The sequence below is a fragment of the Bactrocera latifrons genome, unplaced genomic scaffold, assembly GCF_001853355.1.
Source record: "Bactrocera latifrons isolate USDA-ARS-PBARC rearing strain unplaced genomic scaffold, ASM185335v1 scaffold_168, whole genome shotgun sequence".
Classification (NCBI taxonomy): Eukaryota; Metazoa; Arthropoda; class Insecta; order Diptera; family Tephritidae; genus Bactrocera; species Bactrocera latifrons.
Window position 1 is genome coordinate 1 of NW_017535163.1, and position 11,096 is coordinate 11,096.

The 11,096-nt window shown below is 34.7% G+C and overlaps 2 protein-coding genes across 4 annotated transcripts; one reads left to right on the forward strand and one right to left on the reverse strand.

The window, feature by feature from the left end:
• Nucleotides 1-1,922: 1,922 nt before the first annotated feature.
• Nucleotides 1,923-3,503, reverse strand: LOC108966641 (electron transfer flavoprotein subunit alpha, mitochondrial). Of its 2 annotated transcripts, XM_018929651.1 has the most exons (4): nt 3,402-3,503; nt 3,238-3,339; nt 3,042-3,182; nt 1,923-2,973 (listed from the first exon to the last, which is right to left on the reverse strand). In XM_018929651.1, the coding sequence occupies exons 2-4, from the start codon at nt 3,277-3,279 to the stop codon at nt 2,164-2,166; spliced, it is 993 nt and encodes a 330-aa protein (XP_018785196.1). In that variant the 5' UTR covers nt 3,280-3,339; nt 3,402-3,503; the 3' UTR covers nt 1,923-2,163. The 2 variants fall into 2 exon arrangements, with proteins under 2 accessions (XP_018785196.1, XP_018785197.1); XM_018929652.1 differs by lacking the exon at nt 3,402-3,503 and having other exon boundaries at nt 3,238-3,391.
• A 205-nt stretch (nt 3,504-3,708) lies between these two features.
• Nucleotides 3,709-9,382, forward strand: LOC108966640 (RNA/RNP complex-1-interacting phosphatase). 2 transcript variants are annotated; one of them, XM_018929650.1, is made up of 8 exons: nt 3,709-3,908; nt 3,992-4,067; nt 5,355-5,474; nt 5,555-5,634; nt 5,741-5,787; nt 7,887-7,994; nt 8,178-8,589; nt 8,645-8,742. In XM_018929650.1, exons 1-8 carry the CDS (start codon nt 3,886-3,888, stop codon nt 8,682-8,684), a joined length of 906 nt encoding a protein of 301 aa, XP_018785195.1. In that variant the 5' UTR covers nt 3,709-3,885; the 3' UTR covers nt 8,685-8,742. The 2 variants fall into 2 exon arrangements, with proteins under 2 accessions (XP_018785195.1, XP_018785194.1); XM_018929649.1 differs by having other exon boundaries at nt 3,714-3,908; nt 8,178-8,582; nt 8,645-9,382.
• The last annotated feature ends 1,714 nt before the right edge of the window (nt 9,383-11,096 follow it).

Sequence of the window (11,096 nt, forward strand, 5' to 3'; positions counted from 1 at the left end):
ACTTAAATATTTAATTTCGTATTTTTAATCAAACTTCAACTTATTATTTTATATTCATATTAATAAATAAATAAACAAATATGTATGTACCATTTTGGTCGACCAGTTTTTGACATTTTTCCGCTTAGACATTATTCCTCAGTGTAAATCGAAATTTCCAAAACGGAAGCAGCGAACCATTGTAGTGCTACACGTCTCCGTTAACTTCACAAATTTCATTGTTGGCTTCCCTGGCATATTTCCTTTTTTTACACAAAAATTTCAAAATATACCGAATTTCTTCATTATTTTCACTCATTTTTGAAGAGCTGTAACTTTTTCAAAATCCCCGAATTTGTTTTTTTTTTTGGTTAAATGAAGCTTAAAATGTCACCTTTCCAACACTACAATGTGATTGCTAGCACTGGAGATATGTATGTATACGACTGCAACGACAACTATCGACACAAAATACGAAAACACTTTTTCGACTACCAATAAAAGTTAATTGCGCACTAATTTAGAAGGTTAACTCACAACTTATTAATTATTTACAAGTGAGCATTGTGTTAAATCAGCAATTATATACACATACATACATATATATTAAATATATTTATATAATATATGTATATAATTTGTTTACTTTGGCTTTGAAATATTCAGAGGAAAGTGCATCATAACTCGAAAGTGGAAATATTTTTGAAATAATAAAGTTTTATTACATATTTATAATTTGTTCTTATTTTTATTAAGTTTTAGAAACATACATTCTGATATATTCCCACGTATATAGTATATATTTATATGTGTGTATATGTTTCTACTTCCCAACAACACTAGAAAAAGCAATAACTTTTTAAATTTATGTTACGATTTATAAACATGAATGTATATAAAAGTATATATATGTATTTTTATTGCCTTAATTGGCATTAAAATAGGTCAGGCGATAATATTCACTTACAGAAATCACATGGAGAAGGCGCACGCCCTTGTTTATAGGAAGGAAATTCAATGATTGAGCGTAAGTTGAACAACAAATTTATTTTTGTAAATTTTTATTTTAATGAAAAATATTTTTGTAAGTTTTACGAGCTATTGACGTCACTTATCCTTACTAAGCTGTGATTCTTTAGGTTTTAGTTAGAAAGCTAACGTCACAGCCTTATAAAATGGCTTGGCAGGCGCATTTTTATGAGCAACATTAATATATGTATGTAGCAGCTATACATATGTATACAAACATGCGTAGGCGAGTATATAGCTACGAATTCATTGATTAAAAGCTATAACACGAACATGTTTTACATGCATACTTGAGTGATCAATTCTAATAAATTTTTTAGTCTGAGGCGATAATGATTTTATTATTACTATAGTAATTATATAAAATACTTGACAGACATAAGATATTAAACTGTAAAGTAATCAAAAACGGCAATGCTTGAGATTCCCTTGTTATCTTATCTAAGTTTATAAGCCGATAAATAATGTGATTTGCCAAAGCTATTGGTAAATATATTCACTGTTTCAGATTTGTCTAACTATACATACATATATTTCATTGAATTTTGTTTTTAGCGGTCTGTAGAAACTTAACTTATGTGTTGTCATTTATATTAGCACTTTGATGCTACTCAAACCTATACAAATATATTAATAATATATATATGAGGCCCTCTGTACACACAGACTACTCTTCAGAGAAAAAATATTAACCGTTATATTCTACATTAAACCGTTCATAACGTTATAAACTCAAATATAATCTAACTTAAATTTGTATCAGTTCAGTTTAAATGAGGCCTAAAAGTATGCTATAATCGAACTACTAACGCGCATTATACACAAATATCGCACTAGACCAGAGTATATAAACGACTAGACAACAAAACAGTTACGTAATGCTTTGAAGCGAAATTGCGAAAAACAATGTACACTTGTGGATTTAGATAATATAAAGGTTTCTCAATTTTATTCTTAAACAAAAGCTATTTCTTGGCGCATAGTATGCTACATGATGAATGCGAACTAACGTACATACGTTGTATACAAATTAGAAAAAAATTTAAATCGTATCTAATTATAAAGCAATTGTTGGTAAATTTTTGTTTAGAAAAAAATAAAATAAAATAAATGCACTACGGTTTATATCAGATGATTAATGACGACATTGTAGCCTTACAATTTCCCTGTCAACTCTGGCACAGCTTTGAAAAGATCCGCCACCAAACCAATATCTGCTACCTGGAAGATTGGAGCTTCGGGATCTTTGTTTATAGCCACTATTGTCTTAGAGTCTTTCATGCCAGCCAAGTGCTGAATGGCACCGGAAATGCCGACAGCGATGTATAATTCGGGTGCGACAATTTTGCCTGTTTGACCAATTTGCAGATCGTTGGGCACATAACCAGCATCAACGGCAGCACGGGAAGCACCGACAGCAGCACCAAATTTATCAGCCAAATCATAAAGTAGTTTAAAGTTATCGCCGGATTTCAAACCACGTCCACCAGACACAATCACTTTGGCACCAGTCAACTCTGGACGATCAGATTTAGTAAGTTCTTGCGAAACAAATTCACTCAATTGGGAGGCATAATCTCCAGTTGGTGCCTGTTCTACGGCGCCACTACCACCAGTAGCAGCGGCAGGTGCGAAATTCGTACCACGCACGGTTATCACTTTAACGGGATCTGTGGAGCGCAGTGTCAATATGGCATTACCAGCGTAGATAGTACGCACAAAGGTGTCTTCGCTCTTTACATCGATAATTTCTGAAATAGGCGACACATCCAATTTAGATGCTACGCGTGGAAGTACATTCTTTCCAAACGCAGTGGCACCAGCCAATATATGTGTAAACTTGAAATGCGATTGAGCTGCCAGCACAAGTGGTGTAATAGATTCCGGCGTGAAACCCTTGAAAGCTGCGTTCTCCGCCACCAAGACTTTAGCAACACCTTCGACCTTTGCAAGTGCTTCAGATGCCTAGAAATTTTATACACGTTATTACTTTGTTGTTGATTATGCAAACATAAAACAAGTAATGCATTTACCGGACCACATTTGGTGCCAGCTACCAATACCGTGACATCACCACCGATCTTCTTCGCAGCGGAGATGGTGTTTAATGTAATCGGATTTAGTGCCTCATTATTGTGCTCAGCAACCACCAAGGTGCTTTTGCAGCGGTTGATCTGTAATAAATGTATTGTTTTTTTCACGTGGGCTACATTGCTGCTTTTTGCTTACCAAACTGCTGCGTATAAGATTCCTTGCATTGGAACTGAACATTGTAGTTTAAAAATAATAATAATTACAAAAATAAAATTTAGGTGGTTTTGCTGCAATCTCCTGCAAAAATGTTAGCTGATAAGAATTTTTATTAAATCAAAGCTTGCTAATTAAACACTTACTCGGCGATCGCCACGAAAGTCCAAAAGTCGAATAACTCTTCAGACAGCTGTTCGTGGTGAGTTATACAATCAGCTGGTTTCTGTCTCAACTATGTTGTTCCTCTGTCAATATTGAAAATTTTAAATTATGGATAATATAATTTAAAAACCATTATTAATAATATTGTTTTCTTTTTTTAAAATATATTTATAATATTAATAGCAATCTTACAATTGTATTTGCAAACTTACCACTTTCGTTGAGAGTTTTATGAGTGTGCTGTCAACATGTTATGGTAAAGTGGCAGCATTGATTGTTGACATGTGTGCGTGCGTACCATAATATATGTCAAATATCTTCGTAAATATTTATAGTTCTTAACAAATAATAAAATTTTGATAAATTTACTTAAAGTCCTCCAAAATCTCAAAATTCAAAGTGTTTTCAAAAGTATTTAAATATTTTTTGTTGTCAGTGCGGCAACTATCAATCAGTATCAAGACTATGGCACCTTCAATACCAGATAGGTTAGTGCTAAGAACGGCGGCAAGAAGCTCAAATGGTTTTCCCCATCATTCATATAATTACGTACATATGTAATAATTTGCAGATGGCTCAACTATACTCCTATGGGTCAACGGGTCGAAGGAACACGATTTATTGCATTTAAAGTGCCGCTTCGGGAGGTGAGTTTTTAACAAGAAACCTATCTATCGCTTAAAAGTTAGTAGCCCTTATTTTTGGAAGTGATCGGAATGTTTATTGCGTCGTATACACATTTAATGGTACTATAGATAGATATGCATCTATGTTCCAATTCTTTCACTATAATTGATTTCATAAATCGTTAATAAAGGAACCTTACCAATCCGACGTTTGATGCCTTGTCACCGCAACATTTAAATTTTTTTTTTAATAATTCAAAACGATAACAATTGCGCAAACCGGTTGTAATTGTATCGGCATTATCGAACTCAAAAGGCATTTATTGCTAACAGGACCCATAGTGCCCAACGTAAAACGAGCTAAAAATTGGTCACGTATTTGCATACATATAGGCTTATATTAAGATCACATGTAAATATATATGCCCATGGAAGTATTGCATATATACATGTACAGATATACATACATACATATATGTGTGTAGTTCTTGATTAAAAAAAAAGCCAAAACTCTAAAATATATTATTATTATTTTTTTTTATTAAAATAATGCCGAATAAGGAAGAAAAGAGTAATGCGTTTTTGGACCACACGCCTTCTGACTGATGGTGCCGGAATAACATGAGGCGCCATTTCCTATTAAATTCAAGGAAAATATGAATATGAAATTAAATTGTTTTATTTAATTAAATAACAGCAACTCCTAAAGGGAGCCAGGAGTTGGCACTGGCGGTTAACGGTGGTTGTCATAAAGGCTTTGTTTTTTCTCTGTGCGCCTTTATTTTTGTCGTATTGCTATTTACTCAATGCCTTGCCTTTGCAGCTTTCCGATCGAGGCGTACGCTGCATGAACGCTGTTTTTGCATTCTTTATAGTGGCTTGAAGTTAAATTTATATTAATTATACCACACAGAAATTCGCTCGCAGGCAAGACATGTCACACAGTGGATGAAAAGGCGCACGCATGCGCAAGTGTTTAGTTCAAACAGTATATGCGTATGCGTATTTGTTGTATTGAAATAGTGACTTTTATTATTTTTCGTTAATTAAGCAATTTATTTTGTCAGACATTTAGGGTGGTCTCCTTGCTAAATGACCGGCGGGCCTATGTTGGTATTTTTCAATTTTATCTTTGCATAATGAATTGCGTATATTTTAAGAGTTAACACAAGGTATAATGAAAAACATAAATAAACTTTTTATACTTTTTAAGTATCGCAGCAAAAAATACAGAAGYTAAAAACATAACCTAACTTTATTTTTGTTTCGCTTGTTCAGAATTGTAAGTTTGTTTTTTGATTTCTCTAGGTTGTCAATGAAAATGTGGACGAGCAGGACCGACTTGATGCCTCGATTTTACTGAAATCAATACCGAACTTGGGTATGATTATCGATCTGACGAACACCTCTCGCTATTATACGCCAGATGTAAGTTTTTTTGGTTAGTTTCTTTTTTCGAATAAAAAATGTGTGTTTTTCCTTTTCTATATTTTTTCGCTCACATATAGTGCTTTGTAAAGAAGGGTTTAGAGTATAATAAATTAATGATTCCTGGCCATCATACACCACCGCCACATTTGGTTGATCAGTAAGTACTGCCTACTTCTATCCATACATACACACAATACATATGTACATACATATGAATGTGTAATTTTTTGTAATTGCTTCATCATGTTTTTTTTTATATACAGATTCAAAAAACTGGTGTTTAATTTTTTAAATAAAAACGCGGGTAACGGTAAGTAAACCCATAATCGGAACTAACACAGCTGTTGCAGTAAATTTTTGTATTTTTTTTTTTATATATTTCTTCCCAAAAATATCATATTAGGAAATTATATATATTTTCTAGTTATCTCGTTTTTATTTTATTTTTTTAATATTAATTATTTTTTTTTATGCAAAATAAATTTTTTTTATGTAAAATATATTATTTCAGTATCAACGTGTGCAACAGCTGCTCACCCACTTTATAGCTAGTAAGAGTCATACACTTTCTGCATGCTTCACTCCATGCTTCAAGCCAATTATGAGCAACTCGCAAGTGTACCTACTTTAACATATATATATATATATATATATATATGTATATGTATATGTATGTATATAGTACTTTATAGTATATATGTAGTTGTGTATACCTTTCTAAATAGTAGTTTGCAGGCAACCACTTCGTGCTAACCGTCCCACGCGATTAAGATTGCCAATTAACCTAGACTTTTGAAACGTGGATCAAAATTCCAACAATTACTTTCTCAAGTAGCCATAAGCCATAGCGAAAATACTATTCATTTCTTAGTCAGCACAATAACATTATCTCTTCCAGCTGGTTTTACAATTGTCACGTTTATAGTGATAATAAAAGTTAGTTTGTGTTGAATTTTTAAGTTCCAGGAATATATACATATTTTTACTGCTACATATTTTTTTTTGACAAGTTGTCCATAAAATGCTCACAGTGCGCTGAATATCAACTTTTGTCGGCTTAACTAAAAAAATTCCATCTTTTAAATATTCTTTTTTAACACAGAGAATAATTTACGCAGCGGTCAATAAAATTAGTACCGACATAATACAAAATCTGTGTAAACAATGCACCCACAAATTGATATTGCAAACATAACGATATGAACAAGTAAAGCACAACTAACAACAAATCAGTATTTGCGGTGGTCTTGTCATCAACAACAACAGAAATATCAAGGCTGGCCCAAACCGTGGCGTCTGAAGAAGCGACAGCTGCGCCAACAAATGCAGTAGCGGAGGCGGCAGCTGCAGTGAGTGCTTGCTGGAGCCTACTCAGCATTCGGCCGCTACACAATAGTTCAAGCAAGCTATGCAAACATGACGAATATCATGTAAAATGCTCATGCGCCTAGCACTCGCTTCATCTTGCTGTGCAAATGCTGCTGTTGCGCTGACATGTTCTTCGAAATTTATTGCCCATGTTAAACACTATGTGTGTTGTTGTTACTGTTGTTATGCTTATTGTTGCCGTTGCAGCTTCCATGTCGCCGGCTTTCAACAGGTTTCGCATTTTCACATTTTTACTGTGTTTGAATATTATACTCGTACGTCTGTTGCACGAGCATTTAGTTTATCTCTGCAGCCGCAATGTCGTTGGCAGCACCAAAGCGCGTGTTTGGGCCAAACTGCTCCATTTGCGGCTCAGTGTGTGGGTGTTGACATATTTTTGCGGTTGGTTTTTGTAAATTAAAATTAAAATTTTGTGGTCGATTTCTTTTATGCACTTTTACATTTTGGTGCATTCTTTGTGGGCTTTGTTGGCCGACAATGGCATCTTTACTGCAAATAATATTTGCTTTGTGCCATTTTTTTAAACACATGCACTTATGACTCAAGCGGTTTCACGCCACGAACTATTCCTCTAGCAGAATGTGTATGACTGTAAGTGAGGTCTGCAGTCTTTGAATTAGCCAACTAAAATTTTGCAGACTTCTTTTTCTCTCCAAAAAGCTACTCCTTTGTTGAAACCGTTGTTATCGGACTACTATAGCATATAGCTGTCATATCAACAGAATGATCGGAATCGAGTTCTTGTATAGAAAACTTTTTTATTTTACCCGATATCTTCTCGAAATTTAGCAATAGATCATTGTCCAAGGCAACCCTGCAAACTCTGAACAAATCGCTAAGATCGGACCACTATAGCATATAGCTGCCATGCAAACCTATATTTGCCACATAAGCTTATAAACGTTTTTTTTTTCTTAAGTGTTCATTTCGGCAAAAATATGCATTGCTGTGCAACTCATTTAAATCTCTGTATTATTTCTAAACTATTTTATATAATATACTCCTTTCAATTCTTTTCAGACAAACTGATTGGTGTACACTGTACACATGGCGTCAATCGTACTGGCTACCTAATATGCAATTACATGATATCCGAGTTAGATGTGAAACCCGAAGAGGCAATAGACAGTAAGTAGCAACAAACTAATTTATTTACTATAATTACCTACTACATTTAGCAATAATAATTCAAATTACGTTCACACCGTATGCATAATTCAATATCTTATAGGTAGTGCAATTTTTCGAAATTTATCCTAACAAATAACCATTGAAGTTGCAAACGTTTTGATTTTTTCTTCTTTACGTCAGAATTCAATCTATCACGTGGTCACAAGATCGAACGGAGAAACTATATAGACTCGCTTTATAGTTTAACGAAAGCTGCCAAAGATGCCAACAGCCTCGAAAGTAAGCACAACGCCAACAACCTGGATTGCAAACCCTCGATTGAGACGTCCAGCAAGGAACCGATCTCATGGCGCGCAACGCAGGCACCCAAACTACCGCCGTCACCGAAGGAGTTCGACAGGCGCGATCGTTTCGAACGTATACGACAGGAAGCAAATTTGCAGCGTCAACCTGTCACCAGCGCCGCGAACGCTGCAGCAGCACGACCAGCGCGTCAATTGTTGGACAACAGCTTTGCCAACTCACCACGAAACGAACGCAACTATAGCAGTCGTTATGTTAATACTAGCAGACACTTGTCTCAAGGTAATTGGTAAGCCAGTGGGGACTGTGTCAACATATAGTATGCTTTAACCTGTCAATTATAGGTGGCGCCAGCTACCCCTACCCCAGCCACCGCCACCATGAAAAAATACGCTCGAATTTTAACCAATACGTTGATTATGCGCAGAACAATCACCGTTATGAAGACAGCACATATCGGGGGCGTTACGAACTCGACAATCGTGTGCCTCAAAGCAGCGGACATCACCATCATCCATATCGGCGCATATAGTTTTTTGGCGGCCCTTAATTTGCTTTGTGTTGACACGATTTTGTATATATGTATGTACATAAGCTTATGTATACGTCTCTTTTGGTCATCCAGTGTATTTTGATAAGCACAACTGCGTCCTGTGCGCTATTCTTCTATACAACTGCTGGTGTGCAATCAACAAGCATTATGTAAATTATGCAGTTATTTGCAAATAGTTTACATGTTTCATGTTAGGGTATAAACTCAAAATTTTAGTGAAACATTTTTTAAGCGCAATTTAAGCTTTCTTTGTGTCAATATGTTTTATATAAGCTTTGCATTGTAACTTTGAAAGGAAACTTTTGAAATCTGGAACATTAAGCAGATGTGTAATATATGTAAGTTTATATGCAAAAAGATTCGCTTAATTATGCTTTCAATAAACACAACTAATGTATACCTATAAAAAATTATCAGAGTATGAATACTTAAGGGGCGCACCTAGTGTGACAGCCTCTTACAATTTTTGGGAATTAAAACAAAAACAAAAAAATGATTAGACATTTTTAAGTTATATTTATAGATATGTCAAGAGCACAAAGTAAAGTTTTGGAAAAATTGAAAAGTTTGAATTTTTTGGAAAAATTTGAACTCTGAATATTTATGAAAAATTGAAAATTTTGAAATTTCTTTAAAAATTGTTAATTTCACATTTTTTTTAAAAGTTGATAATTTGAAAAGTTTTGAGAAATTGATAATTTTAAAATTTTTTGTAAAATTCTTGAAAAAAAAGAAATTTTTGGAAAAATTGAAATGTTTCAAAAATTGAAAATATTGAAAATATTTTGTAAATTTTAAGGTTATGAAAAATTTATAATATTCAAATTTTTGAAAAAAAAATTTTTTGAAAAATTAAATTTTTTTGGAAAATAAATTTTTTTTGAAAAATTAGAAAATGTCAGACGGCATTAAAAAAGTGGTTGTTGTTGTTCTTGTAGCAACAGAAAGAATATCTGAAATAATTTCGAGTAATCCTGCCGAAGTGGGCAAACGAAATTCCGGGTCCGTTCCGGTTACTTAAACCCAACTGTCTAGAAAATGGAAAAAGTTTTCCACTGCTGCACCACAAAAAAAAAAAAAAAAAATAAAACTAAAAATTCTCATTAAACTCGAAATAACACATATTTTGGTAATTTTTGGGTTGACAAAATTCAGTTCTTAAAAAACTTATATGTAGAATTATATGCAGAACAGACAGAAAAAAATTGCATGATGATCGGAGCATTTGTCTGCAAGTTAACAGTTCAGCAAATTCGAAAAATGCTGTGTCGAGAAAAATGCGTTCGAGCTGATTGAACATATTTGCTTTTCGAAATTTCATACCAAGGGCCCCATTCAGTAAATTGATTCAGATATCAAATAGACTATTCCATCTCTTAACGGGAGGGTTGCATTAATATTGGTATTTATCCAAGTAAATGTCAAGAAGCATAATTTTTGTTTAACTCGATCAATCGTAGCCATAACTAGTTGCACCCGCCGTAGTTTGTCTGCATAGAAAGTTAATATTCTACGCTCCTGCGCTCTCATGCTTTGATGCTTCATATTTCCCACAGCTGAAAGCATATAAACATATTATGAATATTTCGCCCGACGGTGCCAACAACAGTGCTTAAGTTGACAACCAATTAAAATTCATTTGCGACAAGCAGGTAGAAAATCAGATTCTTTCGCCAATTCTTGACATGTTGTGATGCAGCTTATCAGCAGCAAACATCTCATTTCTACAGCAAGCATTGCGACGCACACTGCCGCGGTGCCAGCGCTGAAGATCAGCGGTGATCGTGTGAAGATATGCACGCATTTACATGCAACTTAAGGCGAGCGCTTTCCGGGAATCGCAACTAAACGTTCCAGCTCGTTTATCAAACATATGTCATTTGGGTGCCTGGAGCGCGCATACGCAGCTATTGCCACTTGCCACACGGCAGCGTTGCCTACGTTATCGCCACAGTGCCTGTTCGTGGCGATTTGTGCTTGTGCATTTAACGCTTTTGATCAGTTCATTATTAGCTCGACATGGTGGTCAAGTGTCATATTTGTACACATACATAAGCATACAGACTGGCCCTTTAACTGCGAATTTTTTCATGCCGACATCTTGCATTAACAATTCGACGCTCATCAGCTTATCGTGATGATGATCGCGTTTCGCGCTCAGACCCCGCGCTGCCCTTGCGCAGCACACCAAGGTGGGTCGCACGTATGATTGCGTATTCAAATTTATAACAAGCTGCGTATGA

Bases quoted from the DNA above. Each gene is read 5' to 3' on its own strand.
- LOC108966640 (XM_018929649.1), top strand. From the start codon at position 3,886: ATGGCACCTTCAATACCAGATAG. The intron at 3,909-3,991 runs GTTAGTGCTAAG...AATAATTTGCAG, and splicing joins GCACCTTCAATACCAGATAG to ATGGCTCAACTATACTCCTA. The intron at 5,475-5,554 runs GTAAGTTTTTTT...GCTCACATATAG, and splicing joins CTCGCTATTATACGCCAGAT to TGCTTTGTAAAGAAGGGTTT.
- LOC108966641 (XM_018929651.1), bottom strand. From the start codon at position 3,279: ATGTTCAGTTCCAATGCAAGGAATCTTATACGCAGCAGTTTG. The intron at 3,183-3,237 runs GTAAGCAAAAAG...CATTTATTACAG, and splicing joins ATCTTATACGCAGCAGTTTG to ATCAACCGCTGCAAAAGCAC. The intron at 2,974-3,041 runs GTAAATGCATTA...TAAAATTTCTAG, and splicing joins CTGGCACCAAATGTGGTCCG to GCATCTGAAGCACTTGCAAA.